Below are 18104 nucleotides of genomic sequence, written 5' to 3' on the forward strand. Positions count from 1 at the left end.
AAGTAGTAGTAGTAGCTTGTTTATCATTTTTAATAAGATTTTTCAAAATGATGTATAGAATGAAAATAACATTTTGGGGGATACAGAACAAAGAAGAAGAGGAAGAACCAGGAAACAATTGCCTAGTACATACAAAACCATCAATAAGCTATAGATTCACAAAAAGTCTACATTGCATATCACATACCAAGTAAGTGAGAAAGAGTTTCAATATCACACATACTGTATACAGTAATGGAATTTATTCTGATTGTGGGGAGTTTAGAAGATTAACCTCAGTTGGAGTGCTATAAATCATGTTTCACCATTCAAAGGCTTGTTCACAGTGATGCAAGGCTGACAGAACTATAACTGATGTCTGTGCCCAGCAGATGCTGGCCCCGTGGCGTGTGACGCTGGCTGACGCGGCTGAGTGTGGAAGTTCCGGCCGTTGCCTAGAAATGGGCCCGACACTTCCGTCCCGCCCACCCGGCTACTGCCAGGGAAGATGGCACCGCCCGCTGCATCCTAGAGCCTCTGGCGCTGTCAGTGTCAGCAGCGCTGCCAGAGGCAAAGGGACAGCAGTTGCGGCGCCTAACAGTACCCCCCTTGAGGAGAGGTTAATTGACCTCTAAACCCTGGACTATCGGGAAATTGCTTGACATTTGTTTTTAATTCATTCAAAGAGGGGGCATGAAGATCTTTATCGGGTACCCAGTTCCTCTCTTCCAAATCATACCACTTCCAATTTTAGAATCGAGATTACTGTCCACAATGAATTCCTTGCACCCCTGATGAGTGACCGGAGCTGGTCTACAGAAAAGTGGCTGAACGGCAGGCTTAAGTAAAGAACAATGGAATACATTATTGATCCTGAGTGAGTTGAGGAGACGAAGTCTAAAAGCAACTGGATTCATTTTGTTAATGATCTTGTAAGGACCAATGAACCGAGAACCTAACTTCTGTGAAAATTGACAAAGCTTGATATTCCTGGTGGGTAACCATATCCGGTCTCCAGGCTTAAAAGCACACCATCTCCTGTGACGGTCAGAGAAAAGTCTTGTGGCCATGGTCGCAGAGAGAAGATCCCTACAGACCCTGGCCAAGATCACTATCTTTTTTTTCCAAGTGAGCTTGTTATCCAGTGGGTAATGCGAGTATAGGAAAAAAGTTTTGCAAGGGGCAAATTATGTTGAGTTTGTAATGTAGAGGAAGGAGTAATTATGTTACCCTCTACTAGTCCTGTAATGTTGGTAATACCCCGGTAGGTCCAGCCGGTCAGTGTCAAGTCTTAGATCATAGCGGACAGAAGTGATAGGGATCTAGAGGGTAAGGATAACTTCTTTGAGAGGATCAAGACCTCATCCCACGCTTTTAACGAGTTCTTGATCTCACAAGGAATGTTGTGCGCTAGCGGTCTCTGTTTGGCTGGGACCCACAATAAATCTCTAGGTCTACCCAAGGTTTAGTATCTGGAGGTAAAGACCAATCAGACGCCTGAGCTATCAAACTTGCTAACTGATATCTTCTCAAATCCGACACTGCCAAACCACCCAGTCTCCTACACTTAGTTAGCCGTGAATATGCCACCCTAGGAGGCTTCTTTCTCCAAATATATTTAAGAATGATAGTGTACTTGACCAATTACTTTCTGGGGAATTAAATAGGGTATGGAACGGAAGAGATACATTAGCTTTGGTAATATAGACATTTTAAATGCGGCCAGTCTACCCAACCATGAGACCTCCAGGCTCATCCATCGCTGTAGGAGTTGGTCTATTTGAGATATAAGTGGTTTATAATTAATATCCACTGTCTTGGAAAGATCGTTAGGGATGCGAATGCATAGATATACAATATAACCCGTTCTCCATTTGTATCTATAAAGTCGTTTAAACTGGGAAAGTTTATGGGCGTCTATGTTAAATGGGAGCGCTTCCATTTTAGTAGTATTGAGTTTGTAAAACGATGCTGCGCTGTAGTTGTCTATAATCTCGTGGATGATAGGTAAGGACATTGCTGGTTTTGTAATAAACAATAAAACATCATCTGCGAACAGACTCTGGGTGGAGGACCCCACTTTTATCCCTGGGAACTCCAATGCTTGGCGTATTGCCACCGCCAGAGGCTCTATAGCTAGCACATACATCAGTGGGGACAGTGGGCATCCCTGCCTAGTACCATTTGAAATCTTAAAGGGAGATTAGGAGAATCCATTACTAAAGACAGATGCTGTTGGGGAGCTATATAGAGCTAAAATGGAGGACAGTATACTGTCTGAAGCCTATTTTCAATAATATCTCCTGAAGAAAACCCCAGTGGAGCCTGTCAAATGCTTTTTCCGCATCTAGGGCAAGGAAGATGACTTCCTCACCGATATGCGCAACGTACTCAGCAAGATCAAAGACCCGTCTGGTGTTGTCCGTTGATTGCCTGCCTCGGACAAAGCCCGCCTGGTCTGGATGTATAATCTGGGGGATTAGGGGGCTAGTCTATTGGCTATGAGTTTCCAGACCACTCTCTTACTAGCCACCTACCTAGAATTACCTGTTCGACGGGAACAGGATCAAAAGAATTAGCCCTAGGATGGAAATCATCATTACAAAAGAAGGGAGACATCCTGGTGGCGGCATGCCAACCATTATTGTATGAGAATTCGGAAAACAGCAAATTATCCACCCAATCCCATTGGGACTGCAAGACATAACAAGAGAAACTGCTCCAGGGTCTGATTAACTTGTTCTGTCTGCTCATTCTATTGAGGATGGTAACCAGACGAAGGGTTAAACTTAATCTGGAGCACACAACAGACTGACCTCCAGAAGCGGGCAACAAACTGGACCCCTCTGTCTGAGACAATATCTACCCGCAATCCATGAAGACGAAAGATATGAAAAAGAAATAACAAACCCAGCTCTTAAGTTGAAGGAAGTCCTGCTAAGGCAATGAAATGCGCCATTTTGCTGAATCTGTCCACCACTACCCACCCTGTGTTATGACCAGACGACTGTGGCAGGTCAGTAATAAAATCCATGGAGATGTGTGACCAAGGCCTCCATGGAACTGACAAGGGTACCAACTGCCCTGTCGGGGCACTGCGAGGAATCTTACTTCTGGTACAAACTTCACAGGAAAGGACAAACTTTTCAACATCGTTCTTCATAGAAGGCCACGAGACGGCCCGGGAAAGCAAGGAAATGGTCTTGGCAACCCCTGGGTGACCTGCAGCTTTGCAGGAATGGAACTTGAAAATAATTTTTTTTTCCGGAGGTTTAATGGTATGAACAGTCTTCCGTCTGGGACAGAGCTAGGCGCTGAAGATTGTTTGAGGATAACCTGATCTAAAAGACCCTGTGTGAACCCCACCAAGATACATGACGAAGGAATGATGGGTTCTTGACCTGAACAAGGATCTTGGAGCACTGAAAAACTCCTTTAAAATCGCATCAGCGATGGTATTCTTGGAGCCTGGCCTATAAGTGATAACGAAATTAAAATTAGCATAAAACAACGTCCATCTGGCCTGCCTGGTGTTGACCTTTCTCTGTGATTGAAAATAAGCAAGATTCTTGTGGTCAGTAAAGATGGTAAGTTGAAATTTCTCTCCCTCAAGCCAGTGTCTCTACTCCTCAAGAGCGGCCTTAATTGCAAGTAGTTCACGATTGCCAACATCATAATTCCACTCAGCAGTAGAGAACTTCCGTGAAAAGAAGGCGCATGAATGAAGAAGACCGTCAACCTTATACCAATTTCTGAGGCATCCACTTCCAGAAAAAAAGGGAAGATTTGGATGACGTAATACTTTTGCAGAGACAAAAGCCGTTTTTAGGTCTTTGAAAGCTTTAACCGCAGACTTGGGCCAACAGGAAGAATCTGCTCCCTTCTTTGTCAAGGCTACGATAGGGGCAACTATATCGGAAAACGATGGTATGAATCTCTGGTAACAATTAGCAAACCCCAAAAACCTCTGTGTGGATTTGAGATTGGAGGGCTGAACCCAATCCACTGGTGGCTTGAACTTTAAGTGGATCCATCTGGAACCCCTTTGGGGAAATGACATATCCCAAAAAGGAGATGCTCTCAGTCTCAAACTAGCACTTCTCTAATTTGGCATATAAGTTGTTTTCTCTCAAACAGGGGTTTCTGTAACACTGCACAGACATGTTGACGGTGTTGTTCTAAAGAAGAAGGGAAAATTAGGATATCGTCCAAATAAACGACCACAAAAACTCAAAGACCAAGAATTCCCTCAAAACATTTATAAAATCCTGAAAGACTGCTGGGGCAGTTAATCCGAATGGTATAACAAGATTATTGTAATGCCCTGTATGTTAAAAGTCTTCCATTCGTCCCCGGCCTTGATTCTGATTATATTATAGGCCCCTACAATGTCTTTGAGAAGACAGAAGCATTGCGTGATTGATCAAAGAGACTAGAAATGAGAGGAAGAGGGTAGGAGTTTTTAACAGTAATGTCGTTTAACTGCCGGTAGTCGATACAAGGGCGAAGGGACCCATCCTTCTTGGAGGTTCTCCTCTATATATTCTCCATTGCCTTGGCCTCAGGCAACGACAGGGAATACAAATGACCTTTTGGCAGTTTGGCATTAGGGAGAAGGTTAATGGCACAATAGTATGACCTATGAGGCGGCAGTACCTCCGCTTCCTTTTTAGAAAACACATCCGAAAACAAGGAGTCCTGAGCAGTGAGAAGTGGATTACATACACTGGTGACCCATAAGGGAAGGGTAAGACAAGAAGAAGTACATGTCCCACCCCACTGCAACAATTCCCCTGTCTGCCAATCAAAACTGGGATTGTGCTTCCTTAACCAGGGTAATCCTAAAACTACAGGTGCCAGAGGACTGTGAATATAAAAAACTCTATCTTTTCAGAATGAGTTACCCAGATTCTGAGATCCAGAGGTATAGTGCGATGGGAAATCAGCCCCTTGGGTAAACAGCTACCATCTAAGCCATATACTGAAAGCTTGGTAGGAAGTGGAACTAGATGAATTTCATGATCCCTGACAAACTGAGAATCTATGAAATTCCCTGCGGCTTCGCTATCTATAAATGCATGAGACTCCCAGTGCTGCACCCCAAGACCTAACAAGACAGACAAAAATAGCGAGTTATTGGGAGAAAAAAAGAGACTGTCCCGAGAGGATCCCCCCTTTATCCTCTAGGCCTTGGCGTTTCCCAGACGCTCTGGACAAGTCCCCACCAAATGCCCTCTTCATCCACAATATAAGCAGAGGCCATTGGCACTTCAGTGAGTCCTCTCTTGATTTGACAGACAGGAAACGCCAAGCTGCATAGGTTCCTCACTGTCAATCTTAAGCTCCCCAACAGCATCACCACAAGGAATTGCTGGCAACTCCCGCTCTGGGCATCTCTCCCAAATTCGTCGGTCTATGCGGATCACTAATTGCATCAAATCATCTAAAGAGGACGGTGCCGGATATTGTACTAGGAAGTCCTTGATCTGTTCTACATGGCCAAGTCAGAATTGGCTTTGCAGAGCAGGATCATTCCAGGCAGAGTCTGCGTCATAATGGCGAAACTCTGAGCAATATGCCTCCGCTGTACGCCGACCTTGCTTGAGTTCTCTGAGGTGTGCCTCAGCAGAGGCTGCTTTATCAGGATCATCGTATAAGACACCCATAGCCTTAAAAAAAGGAATCTACTGTCTAAAGGTCTGGTCCATCTGTCCTAAGACTGAAGGCCCAGGTCTGAGAGTCTCCCTGGAGCAGGGAAATAAGCTTCGGTGCCAGAAGACAGAGGACGGAGCTGAAAATAGTTTACAATTGTCCCTGAAATTATAAAATTGACAACGGTCTCCTGAGAATCTATCCAGCAAGTTCATCTTGGGCTCCCTGATCTGGCTGGCACTAACGGGCATGGCCCTTCGGACTTCCTCCTGCGTCTCTACTTGCAGAGAGAGGTCCACCATCTGCTGGGCAAGAAGGCGGACCTGTTTAAGAGAACCTGCGCAGGGTTTCCAGAACTAGGATCCATAAGGGACTGGTGGCCGCAGGAAGAAAACAAAAATAAAAAATGCTTCCTGTGCCCCCTTTCTTTTTTGGGCCGGTTATAATGTTAGGACTCTGGGAAACACCACCAAACTTGACCCCTGAACTCTATTGCCTCTACCTGTGGTCGACGGACACGTGCAGTGCTAGGCTTCACCTCTAACAGCCACATTAGAAGGAGCTGGTTATGTTGGCTCCAACCCGGATGTCACCAGGTCTTATGTGAGACAACGTGTCCGCCAAGGTGGGGAGAGCGCAAGAGGATTGCTAACTAAGGACCCGCACAGGATGGGGTACCCCCAGAGTCTCCGGGGAAGCAACAATGCTTAAAAGATGACACACTAAATACAAAAGACCAGGTGTAACAATACACAAGATGAAACCATAATAAATGGAATAACAATAGCTGTGGTGCAATAATGCAATAATGCACAATAATGCACAAGGTGACACCGAAGATATAACAACTGCACACAACCCCAGATTTATCTGGATGATGGAGATTAACAGTAAGATTGGCAGAGAGACAGGCTGTGGCTGTAACCAGGAACCAGGAGCAGGCTGGACAACTGGGAACCACTGACAGGCACAACAAATGCTGCACATAATGGTCTGGGAACTGGGAACACTCAGGAATGTATGCTGTCCATACAAGGCTGACCGAACTATAACCGGCGCTTCCATCCCATCCGCCCAGCTGCTGGCGGGGAAGATGGCGCCACCCACATCCTGGAGCCTCCGGTGCTGTCAGTGATAGCAGCACTGCTGGAGGCAAAGGGACAGCAGTGGCGGCGCCTAACAGTTAGATTTGGGTGTTTTATTGTTTCTGTGCAGGGTAAATACTGGCTGCTTTATTTTTACACTGCAATATAGATATCAGTTTGAAGCACACCCCCACCCAAATCTAACTCTCTCTGCACATGTTACATCTGCCCCACCTGCAGTGCATATGGTTTTGTCCATTAGAGAGTGATTGTGCTTTTCCGAGTGAATCAGAATAACCCTCTAATTGTCTCTGCACATGTTACATCTGCGCCCCCCCCCCTCCCCCCTGCAGTGCACATGGTTTTGTCCATTTGAGAAGGAATTTGCCTTTGCGAGTGAACCACAATAAGCGAGATACACACTCTCTGAGGAAGCCACCAAAATATTTTAGGTGGAGAAATGCGTACGCGCTTATTTCTGGTACCAGCTGCTCTACTCCTGACCACCGGAGGCCGCGTTTGCAGAAACAGATTTGGTTTCCTGGTAAAATGGAGTATTAACCCAGTCTAGGATCCAATACAGAATCCCAAGTCTCAGGTGGCCACCTGCACACATTGCACTGATATAAGTCAGTAATACTGCACTAATCCAAGCAGTAAATAAATTGACATTATTACTACCTTCATGATGTCATTACAATACTAATCAAGTATACGAACTTCCTACATATGGAACATTGTGCTGCCTAACCTACTAACCAAACTAATATCTAGAAAGTTCTCAATGGCTTCAATGACTTTTTCCATCTTTTTTTTTTTTTTTCCAAATATTTTTATTAAGGATTGAGCATTATAGTATTACAATCAACAGAATGCGGTTGTATGAGTTCCAATAATACAATATGGAATCAATGTACATTGAATAATAATATTTCTTATCCAAAGGGCCACCGAACCGTGAGACGGCTATGTCGCTGGAAGGTCAATCGGGGCATTCCGTAAGAGATTCCTAGTCTCGTACCATTGTGTGGACCTAAAACATTTATGTATCTGTATTTTCAAATCATTTGATAAGGAGTCAATAAAGCCCTCCCATATTTGGAAAAGTTTCTCTGTGCGTTCTTCCTTTTGTAAGGATGTCTCCACCCACTCCATATGAAAGACATGGAAAAGTTTTGCCCTAAACAGTTGTACGGTTGGAGGGTCCGCATGAATCCACTGATGTAGGATGCATTTGCGGGCCACTGCCGAGATTATAAGCATTACTTTTTTACTGTCGGGTAGTATTGGTGTATTGGGAGGGAACACACCCAGCAAGGCCCACTCCGCCGTCAAAGGAAGGCTGTTTAATAGGTAGGTCATAGAGAATCCCCGCACTTGTTTCCAAAAGCGGGATATGAAAGGGCAATCCCACATACAATGCTTGAATGTTGCCCCCGAACTACCGCACTTCGGGCATGCATCGATTTCAGAAATGCCCATGACGTAGCGTCTATGTGGGGAGAGATAGCCGTTGTGTTAGATATTGTAAAACATTTCCCTGTACATAGAGGAAGGCATTGTCTTCCAGGAATAATGGAATGAACGTAGCATGTGCTTTAATGAGTATTGTGGGAAGATCTGCAACCATGTAGATATGCCTGTTCGCATGGTGTCTAGGGCTATTGGAGTATGTAATATTTGATAATAGGTCGAAATGGCTTTTCTTCCCGATGTTGGTCTTAATAGCAGCGTGTCTAGGGCATTAGTTTTATCAGTAGGTGAGAGATATTTAAGAACCGAGCTCGCGTAATGTTGGGCTTGATACATGGCTAGAGCCTGTGAGACTTTTTCCATCTTTTAAGGAGAACTAACAATACTCAATTTACCATTTATATCACATTACCTACAGTGACCTTATTATCTCCTCTTGTTTATTAACAGTATATGTTTTAAATTGTGTCAATTATTATTGGTTATTTATATGCTTTTTTCTATATTAAATATGTTTTCATTTTAGCACAGTCTTTGTTATATCTGTTTTGTGTCTTTTATGTGGTAAGAGTACCTGTATAAGACTGCTGCCTGAATGAAAGATATAATTGGATCATAAAATTAACTTTTGTTATGATGAATGAATCACTGTAATTTTTTTTATTTAAAACATTTTTTCTTTTAACTCATCTCTCCAGTTTCACACAGTAACCTTTTATGCGCACAGCCCCATCTGTCTCTTTTGTTAACCATAATAAGGGCCTATTTGTCAGGCTGCTCACCTGAAGTGACTTTCCTCATTTAGAGGGCTTGTCCTGTTCTGATTGGATATTGCAACCTATATTGCCCAGCCTGCCCTAAGCTGGTTATACTGCTTGTTCCTAGATATTGCTGCAGATTATACCCAGTCCTTCCTGACTAACCCTGAGCCTGATTCTGATCTAATCCTGACTAGCCTGTGTTACCCTAGCTAGCTTGCTATTTCTCTGCAAGTGTCTGATCATGGGTGTTCCAGCCTATACTGGCTCTGTTAAGAGCTTCTGTTTATGTACCTGTGTTTCCCCCATTTGTCTGTCTGTAACCAGAACTGCCCCACAGTCTGTCCATGTTGCTAGTAGCATCTACTCCGCTATTTAAAATGGATGTACCTAGCTATCTCTTTTTTATACTGGCACTGCCAACCTGTATCTGCACGCCTGTGCTGGCTCTACTCGACAATCCAGTCCTGTCCCTTGTCTACCTGTACTATATTGTATTTAGACACTGCCTGGGACTGCACCTTTAACACCATTGTGGTTCAGTACCCAGTGCTTGGTAATTCCATCTCCATTACTGTGGCGCTTGTGTATACCATCTGCCGCAGTGGTCCCGTGCTTTCTTTTGTGTCCCAGTCTGACTCCAGTCCTGTATTTGCCTTGCCCAGCCTCCTGTAGCAGCCTTGTCTACCTTAAGACCATGCAGCACCCCAGTACCTGGTGGACCTAATCCCCTGGGGAAAAGTGGCTGTTATAGGCAAAGCCTTAGCCTGCAGGAGGCTTTAAGGACTGCTGGGCTAGTGCAACAGTGCCAGCGTGGTGGCATCCCTAACACCTACCTGCTAAGAGGCTGCTGAATGCTTTGATGGTGTAACCAATGGTGGCATATAAAGATGCATCAATCAGTATTACAGCAGGTATGAACACTGAAAGCATCTAAGATCTTATACATTTGGCCACATGGCTGTAGACAAAGAATCAGGAAAAAGAGCCATCACAAATGAAGCAATATTATGTGCATGAAGATAATGTATAATATATTTTACAGTTTTATATTGTAAAAATATATTTTAATTTGCAGTATATATACCGATTCACCTCAGTCTCACCCACATGCGTCTCTCCACCCCTCTCTCTGGACCCCCGCGTTTGCCCCTGCAGCTGTCTTACAGCATCCTGAGGACAGCAGCAATTCTGACTGTGGGCATAAAGTAACAGCTGGGCTTTAGCTGCAGAGCGTTTAATGTTTACATGTCACATTTAGGTCTATAGTGCTGAGACAGATACTGTAGTTACTTGGACAGTTAGTGTAAAGGGAGAACAGCAATTACACTGTTATTGCACCTCCACAAAATGACAGTATCATTATTAATATTCAGTTGGCTAAAAATACCATCTGTATATTAAGTTTAGCGTCAGACAAGCTACAAGACTCCAATGTGTTGCTTATATAAACATTATATATATAGATCTGCACCTAGTTCCCAAAGGTGTGTTCGACAATTGTAACTAATTGTAAAAATGTAACTTTTTTTATTTATGTGCTGACACTTTACTATGTCAGCAAATAGCTTACACTATGCGGGTATATCCAATGCCGGGGGCGAGCAGGTGGCGGCAAGCTATACAGCGAGCAGTGCCAATAGCTCGCCATCAGAGTATTCAATGGCCCCCCTCACTCGCCGTTTCCACCTTGCCTGCTCCCTGAGGCGAGGTGGAAACGGCAAGTGTGGCCGTCAAAATGACAAGGCGAGATCCCTGCATTTGCGGTGGACCTTGCCCTTCCGGGGAATCCTCACCACCCTCTGACAGTGAGGATTTACCCGGAACATAGAATACAGTGACCAGCAGGCGTTGACGGCTTTTCCTCTCTAAAAAAGCCGTACAAACCCGCTCATCCCCCGCATTGAATACCACCCTTAGAATTCCTTATTAATTTCAACTGCTAGTCTGAAACTCTTGCTGTAATTCAATGGTGGGAATTCCCTTGCAGAAGAAGGGAGCGAGTTTGTTTAAATGCTGGCAACAACACCATATTTCACACCCCTTGTCCAGCAAGCTGAATTCTGAATTTGCACAAATCTGCTTGCATTCCTATAGGGCAGCGAGCAGATATCTGCGATATTGGGCTGCTGTAAAGAGTGGGTATTGACAAGAAGTTCCTGTCATCAGCAAAAGTACAATCATTTCCTACTATGAAATAAATAAACTATACCTCTCATGCATGTAACCGACGCCAAGCAATAACTGGATGAACCATTCTGTCACTTGACTTTCTGGAATGGCTTCTTTATTATTTCTATATTCCTGTATTTTGCAATCAAGGTCTCGACCCTAAAATGCAAACAGAAAAAAACATTAATAACAATAATATAATATGATATTATACAGAGAGCGAGAGAGAGAAAGAGAGAGAGAGAGAGAGAGAGAGAGATTAAGAGGTCTCAATCCTTTGATAAAACAGTCATGAATGGTGACATTTTTAAGTTTCCGAACTGAAATCTTGTGAACCATGATGAATATTACAATCAGCTAATTTTGTGCTTCTGTGATGTTACATATTTTGTTACGGTGCAAGGGAAGTGTGTTTATGTTAGTGGCTGCAAGGTGCTGGTATTCTTATTATACTGACAGCGCTATGATAATATCACACATTGTCAAGAACTGAATTCCTCTTGACCCCTTGCCTGGCTTGAATGTATGGGATATGACCACAGTCACGAGTGTGTTACCTGAAAACATTGTATCCCATACTGTACGTCCATGAAGCCCCACTGCTTCTTCTAATTTTGGTGGATGAACCAGAGATGGGTGTGGATTGGAAGTTCTACAGGTAGCCAGTCAATTGGTTGATACAGAAAAAAGTTTGCCTTGCACTAGATCGACATATACAAATAGTCAATATGCACTAGGTGGATAGGGTAAAAAGGTCAACACAAACAAAAGGTCGACGTGGGTTTTTCAACTTTTTTGGTGTCAAGGTGGATACCTGTTGACATTGATCCCTTATTAGTGGAGCACATATCCTATCATTCCCAACTGTAGTCCATGTAGATGGCAAAGTATAAAAAAATTCAAAAAGTATGGAAAAACTCACGTCTCACGTCTTTTCATGTGCCGACCGATGCCATGTTAACATTTTACTTGTGTTGACATTTTGTGAATGTCGACCCAGCGCATGTCAAATATTTGTCAAGGTCTACCTAGGGCTGGTCAACCTTTTGCCTGTGTCGACCTATTGCATGATGACCTTTTGCCTGTGTTGACCTTTTGGTCTCAACCTATTCTATGACCTATGACATGTAGATGTTTCAACTGCTTCCCCCAGACGCAGAGCGGGGTTTCATGGCTGTTGAAAACTACAGTAGTTGACAATAAAACTATGTTCCATACATGTTTAGATTACGTCACCCTGCATAAGAAAAGATAGGTACTACTGAATTTCACTTACAGTATAATATTTAAAATACATCAGTGTACACGTACATACTAAACAGGCCTAGCTGGTACAAAAGGCAAGACATTTAAAGTGATGGGAATGAGCATCATCACTTCAGGAGGCATGCAAAACAAGACTTTTTTTGTGGTAATAAGACTATAAGACCTCACTAACTGAATGCCTCACTAGGGGGTAAATTGGTACTTATGTCCTAGCACGGCGCCCACGATCTAGATTGTATGTGTCGGGCTGATATCTCAAGCATTGCATGCATCTTATGTGTTTGTGCGGCATAAGATGCATGAGATTATACAATCGACGCAATCAACGAGATTTTTAGATTGGAATCAATGTGAAATGGTCCCTGAGACCCAATTTAACATTTATTCCAATGTAAAAAGCCCCCAAAACCCCAATTTTAATTGCTATCCCCCCCTCATGGGTGAAATGGCCCCCCCATTGTTAATGCCACCCCACTATTGACGCCAACCCGAAGCGTGGCTAGCGCAGCGAGCCCGCGTCCTCCGACCTTTTCATACCCCCACTATCCACGTCAGCGTGGAGTTGATTTTATATAGTGTGGCGAGCGCAGCGAGCCACCGAGCCCAAAGCGTGGCGAGCCCCACGTGGGGACGTGGAATACATGTGAAGTAGTCCGCGTCCCCTCGTGGGGCGCACTGCGCTCGCCACACTTTGGGCTCGGTGGCTCGCTGCGCTCGCCACACTATATAAAATCAGCTCCATGCCGACGTGGATAGTGGGGGTATGAAAAGGTCGGAGGACGCGTACCGCCACCCCTCGCGGGCTCGCTGCGCTCGCCACGCTTTGGGTTGGCGTTGATAGTGCTGGTGGCGTTAACAATACTTATTGGGGGCTCACGATTTTTATCTTATAGCATCTTATGGATCTCATGGATCTTATGCATTTTATGGATGTTTCAATTGTATTGATTGTATGCCTTAAGTAAGGCATACAATCTATGCGATGGGCGCCATGCTAGGAAATAAGTACCGGTAAATTTACTAAGATTGGTGTTCTATTGACGTTGGGATGTTGCCCATATCAACCAATCAGATTTTACTTCTTTTATATTTAGCATCTTCTAGAACAGTGGTTTCTGACCTGGGGTATGTATACTCCTAGGTGTACATGGTTGACTGTTTGGGGGTACTTTAAAATAATATTAGTAATGGCGAAAGAAAAGGAAGAAATCTTCAGATGGCAGAAGAAGTCTCTTGTTGCCGTGGAGATGAATCATGTTGCATCACTTCATATTCCGTCCGCAGCATACTCAGCATCTCCTCATGCTATTGCCTAACCAGCAATCCACTGGAAGCTACCTGCACTGTCCGCAGACATCAACACTCATCTGCTCGGTGCTGGTACAGGTGGAAGCAGCATTAATTCTGCAGGCAATAGCGGAACCCCGGAGACCCAGCCAGCAGCTACTCGTTAATATAAGGACACGCAATTGAGAGGAGGGGGTACTTATTCATATATGCAAAATCCCATTTTCAATAGAAATCCCATCTTAGTTAATTTACACCTAGATGTGCAATCTTTTCTCATGTCACAGAATAAGCCATTTGTGACCTGGTACTGCATAGTTGCACATTCACAGTTGTCTCCTAATGTGTTCCAAATGAACGTGAACAGAAGAATCACACACAAAAACATTAATTTAAATAGAACATAAAAAAAGGTTTTAAAAATTCAAGTGCTGCGTTCATCACTTATTTATAAGATCTTATATCATTTTACCACATACTTTGACATAATTCTTGTGACAGTTGCAGATGCTACGTTTTATCATTTCTAGCAGGATTTTTTAAGATGTAGCTACCTGCTGTGTAGACAGGAAAGGACAAACATTGAGTCTTTCATCTGATTTATAAATGATAGAACAACACTGAATTAAGTTTTGTCAACCGTATCTGATGAAATTCTACTTCTAGTTAACAAAAAGCTTATGTATGGATCATAATAATCCATAACGAAATAAACTCTAGGAGAGCTTTCAGATAAACACAAGGTGTGTGGTGATACAATGCAATGTTTGTTACTGCCTCCAATACTTACTGAAGCCAGTTTCAAAGATAACAAAAAAAATAAAGGGGGGCATTTAATATGTGCCCATATTTCCCGACAGGGAAGTCGGTTGTTTTGTTGGAACCGGTTGCGGACTGTCGAATTCACCGCCATTTTTTTTTTACAATCCGCGCCCGGTTTCACCTTTCCACGGAATTTCTAACATTCCAACATTGAATCCCGACTGTCGAGTTACTGTCGGATGAAAAAAAAATTGTCCGGAATTCCTACTGTCGGGACATTCCAACAGTCGCAATCCCATATCGAATACTTCCCCAAAGCCTCTCTGAGAATTTCCAGAAGTGAAATTTCTTAGGCCTATGGTCAGGTGTATAATGGAGAATACAATCCCCGGGCAGAAAAGAACAGAAATGGACATAGCAGGGGTAGGATGGGAAATTATATAAAGATTATGATTTATGGGCCTAATAAAGACCAACATAGCAACCAAGTAAATATTAAGTGTTATAAGAAAAGTAAGACTAGAATGAGGAGTTCCGGCCAGGAAGTAATACATCAGTTGCTCTGTTAGCCAGTAAATGGTGAAAGAGAATCGTGCTGAAGCGTGAATCGCTATATGGTACCACTACATGGTCTGGACAGGTGTTTTAAGAAGCGGCACAAGTATTAGAAAAAAAATACAGGCGTAGACATTACATTACACATTATTATCATTATAACATGTTTTAAAATGTATCAGATCCTATATAAAAAGGTATTCACAGAGAAATACTTATTATTCACAGAGAAATTCTGTAATTTTTTTCTATTCAAGAAGTATGTGCAGCACTTAAATTAGTGTTTAGAGTCATCATTCGAGAGAGTGCTATATAAAAAGGCAGGAGGCATACCTCAAATGGCAATACACGTTACTCATAAAATGCTGCAGTTAGAAATGATAACATATTGGACACATTAAAACAACATTCATTTTCAGCATGTCATATTCAAGTTCTAGCAAAATATTTCAACAGGATAGTTAATGATGTAATAAATAGTAACAACCATATTCACAATTTGCTGCAGTTAACAATGGGAAAATAATGCACACATTGAACATAGAAACAACCTTAATTTCCAACAATCTTGTATTCAAGTGCATAGAAAAATGTTCCAACACTAGTCTATTGAAAATGCAGCCTAGATAAAGATGTGTAATGGTTAGTTACTGCCTCACAGCATCGTGGTCATGGGTTCAATTCCCACTGTGTGGAGTTTGTACATTATCCCTGTGATGGTGTGAGTTTTCTCCAGGTACTCCTGTTTCCACCCACAATCCAAAAAGATACTTGTACTCTAGGTAAATTGGCTCCTCACAAACAGTGGAGCCGAGAGGGGGGGTTACTTTTTTCCTGGGTCCGCTGGAGGGGCCCAGGTTTCACTTCCCCTCCCCTGTTGCAGGGAGCCGGGCAGTGGGGAGAGAGATGGCAGCCACTGCAGCACAGCCGCTCTCCCCAGCTCAATACATGCTGTTCAGTGCCGTGTGTTGAGCTGGGAAGAGACAGCATATACAGTATGTATGTTTGAGTACAGTGCAACAAAGTACAGAAGTTAAAATATTAAATGTCATATTGGTGTTTCAGCCCTGTGACAGTTTCACTAGGAGTTCAGCTATATTAATGACTTGGTTTTTGCTACTGTACACTTAGGGGAGTATTCAATGCCGCCGAGGGGGTTAAACGGCGAGGGTGACTTGTTTTGAGGAACGTAGAAAACAAGCTATCCTCGTCATTTAATCCCTGCGCCGGCCGCTCGCCCTATTCAACGTTCCAGGGGAATCCTTGTTGTCAGAAGACGGGGAGGATTCCCCCGAACGGCAAGGTTCGCAGCTAGTGCAGGGAGCCTGCTGCATTTAGCCACGAACTTCACCCTTTTGGCGGCCACACACGCCATCTCCACCTTGCTGTAAAAACCCAGCAAGGTGCAAACAGTGGGTGCAGGGGGTTCAGTGGAATACTGACCCGCGAGCTCTGATGGCAAGCAATCAGCACTGCTCGCCAGGTGGCATTGAATATACCCCTATGTATTACAGGTTGAGTATCCCTTATCTAAAATGCTCGCGACCAAAAGGATTTTGGATAGCGAATTATTCTGTGTTTTGGAATATTTTTATATTTGAATGATGTATCTTGAGGTATCTAGCATTTATGTTGTATAAGCTCCTCAAACACTTGAAATATACACAAATATAACTTATTTGTGCATGAAACAAGGTTTTAAAACATGAAACATAGGTTCTGTACAATCTCATGCACTGAATTTGAATGCCAAGCAATCATTTTCTTGCACATATTTAGTGCCAGTTACATGTTATTTCCCCAGTAGTGTCAGTTACAGATGTAGCCAGGAAGTTTTTAGCAAAAAATAAATAAAAGTACATTTTGTAGACTATGTTTTTTGGAAAAATATGGATAACAGATATTTGGATAAGGGATACTCAACCTGTAGTACTTTCTAAAATGAACCAATTTAAAGGAACCATAACAAAACTATGGGATGTAGGAGGGTCTGCAGGAGCTAAGCACCTATGCTAAGTCTTTGAGAGGCAGGCTCCTACCTTCTGCATCCCAGCATTCCTCAGTTCAACTTCCAGAGCACACTAGGATACATTACTCAGTACAACGCCTGAACATATTAATATGCACAATCACATAATAACCATATAACATGACAACACATGAAACGGTATAACATACTGAGCGCAAGGGAGGGATCGCTGTGTCACCGGGATGGATTCAGAGAAAGGGATTTGAATGGTGTTTTTACAAAAATCTTTTCTCTTTCATCCATCCTGGTGACACAGCTCAACCATGGGACGTTCAAGAGCTGGTCCTTTGGGAGGGGACTCTCAGGCCCACAGTTCTCATCACTGCTCACCCAAATAAAGTATCCTCCGACATGAACTCATGAAACCTGTAGAATTTGGTGAAAGTGGAACAAAGGACCAAGTGGCAGCCCTGCATACTTGCTCCGCAGTAGCCCCATAATGTGCAGCCCAAGAGGAAGCAACCGACCTGGAGGTATGAGCAAAGGTGATAACCGACCTTAACCCCCTAGCAATGGTCTGCTTAGAAGCTTGCCACCTTCTCTTATGTATGTCAAACAGTACTAATAACAAGTCAGTTTTACAAAACTCCTTCACTCTGTCCACATAAATGCACAGCGCGCGAACAACATCCAAATTCTCTAGTTTGTCCCTATTTCTAACCTCTGGAGGACAAAACCCCGGGAGCACAATGTCCTGGTTTAAATGAAAAGTGGACACCACTTAGGCAAAAATGTTGGGACTGTTCTCAAAACAGCCCTATCTTCATGAAACACCAGAAAAGGAGACTTGCAAGACAAGGCCCCTAATTTCGACACACGTCTAGCCGAAGCAATAGCCAATAGAAACGCAAGTGTTCAGGTCAGAAACTTAAGGTCAGCTGACCTTAATGGTTCAACGGTGGGTTCTGCAGTACTGCCAACACACAAAGCCACTTTCTTTTGAAGAAAAATGGACAAAGCTGACAACTGCACCTTCAAGGATTGTAGGCTTAATCCAGTGAAAAATCCATCCTGGGGAAATTACAGAAGTCTAGAAACCTTAAATCTAGAAGTGTGAACTTCCTGTCTCACACACCATGTATGTCT

At 43.3% G+C, this 18104-nt stretch overlaps 1 protein-coding gene across 2 annotated transcripts in view; it reads right to left on the bottom strand.

The window, feature by feature from the left end:
* Positions 1-18104, bottom strand: part of NEK11 (NIMA related kinase 11) — a 270045-nt gene that overhangs the window by 181562 nt on the left and 70379 nt on the right. For both annotated transcript variants that reach the window (XR_014475030.1, XM_083188604.1), the window contains exon 4: positions 11160-11278. Coding sequence is in view for 1 of the 2 variants with exons in the window: in XM_083188604.1 (XP_083044730.1) it covers positions 11160-11278 (119 nt within the window). In the remaining variant the exon portion in view is untranslated. The remainder of the gene's footprint in view (positions 1-11159; positions 11279-18104) is intronic.

The sequence above is a fragment of the Crinia signifera genome, chromosome 5 (genome assembly GCF_055691185.1).
Source record: "Crinia signifera chromosome 5, ASM5569118v1, whole genome shotgun sequence".
NCBI lineage: Eukaryota > Metazoa > Chordata > Amphibia > Anura > Myobatrachidae > Crinia > Crinia signifera.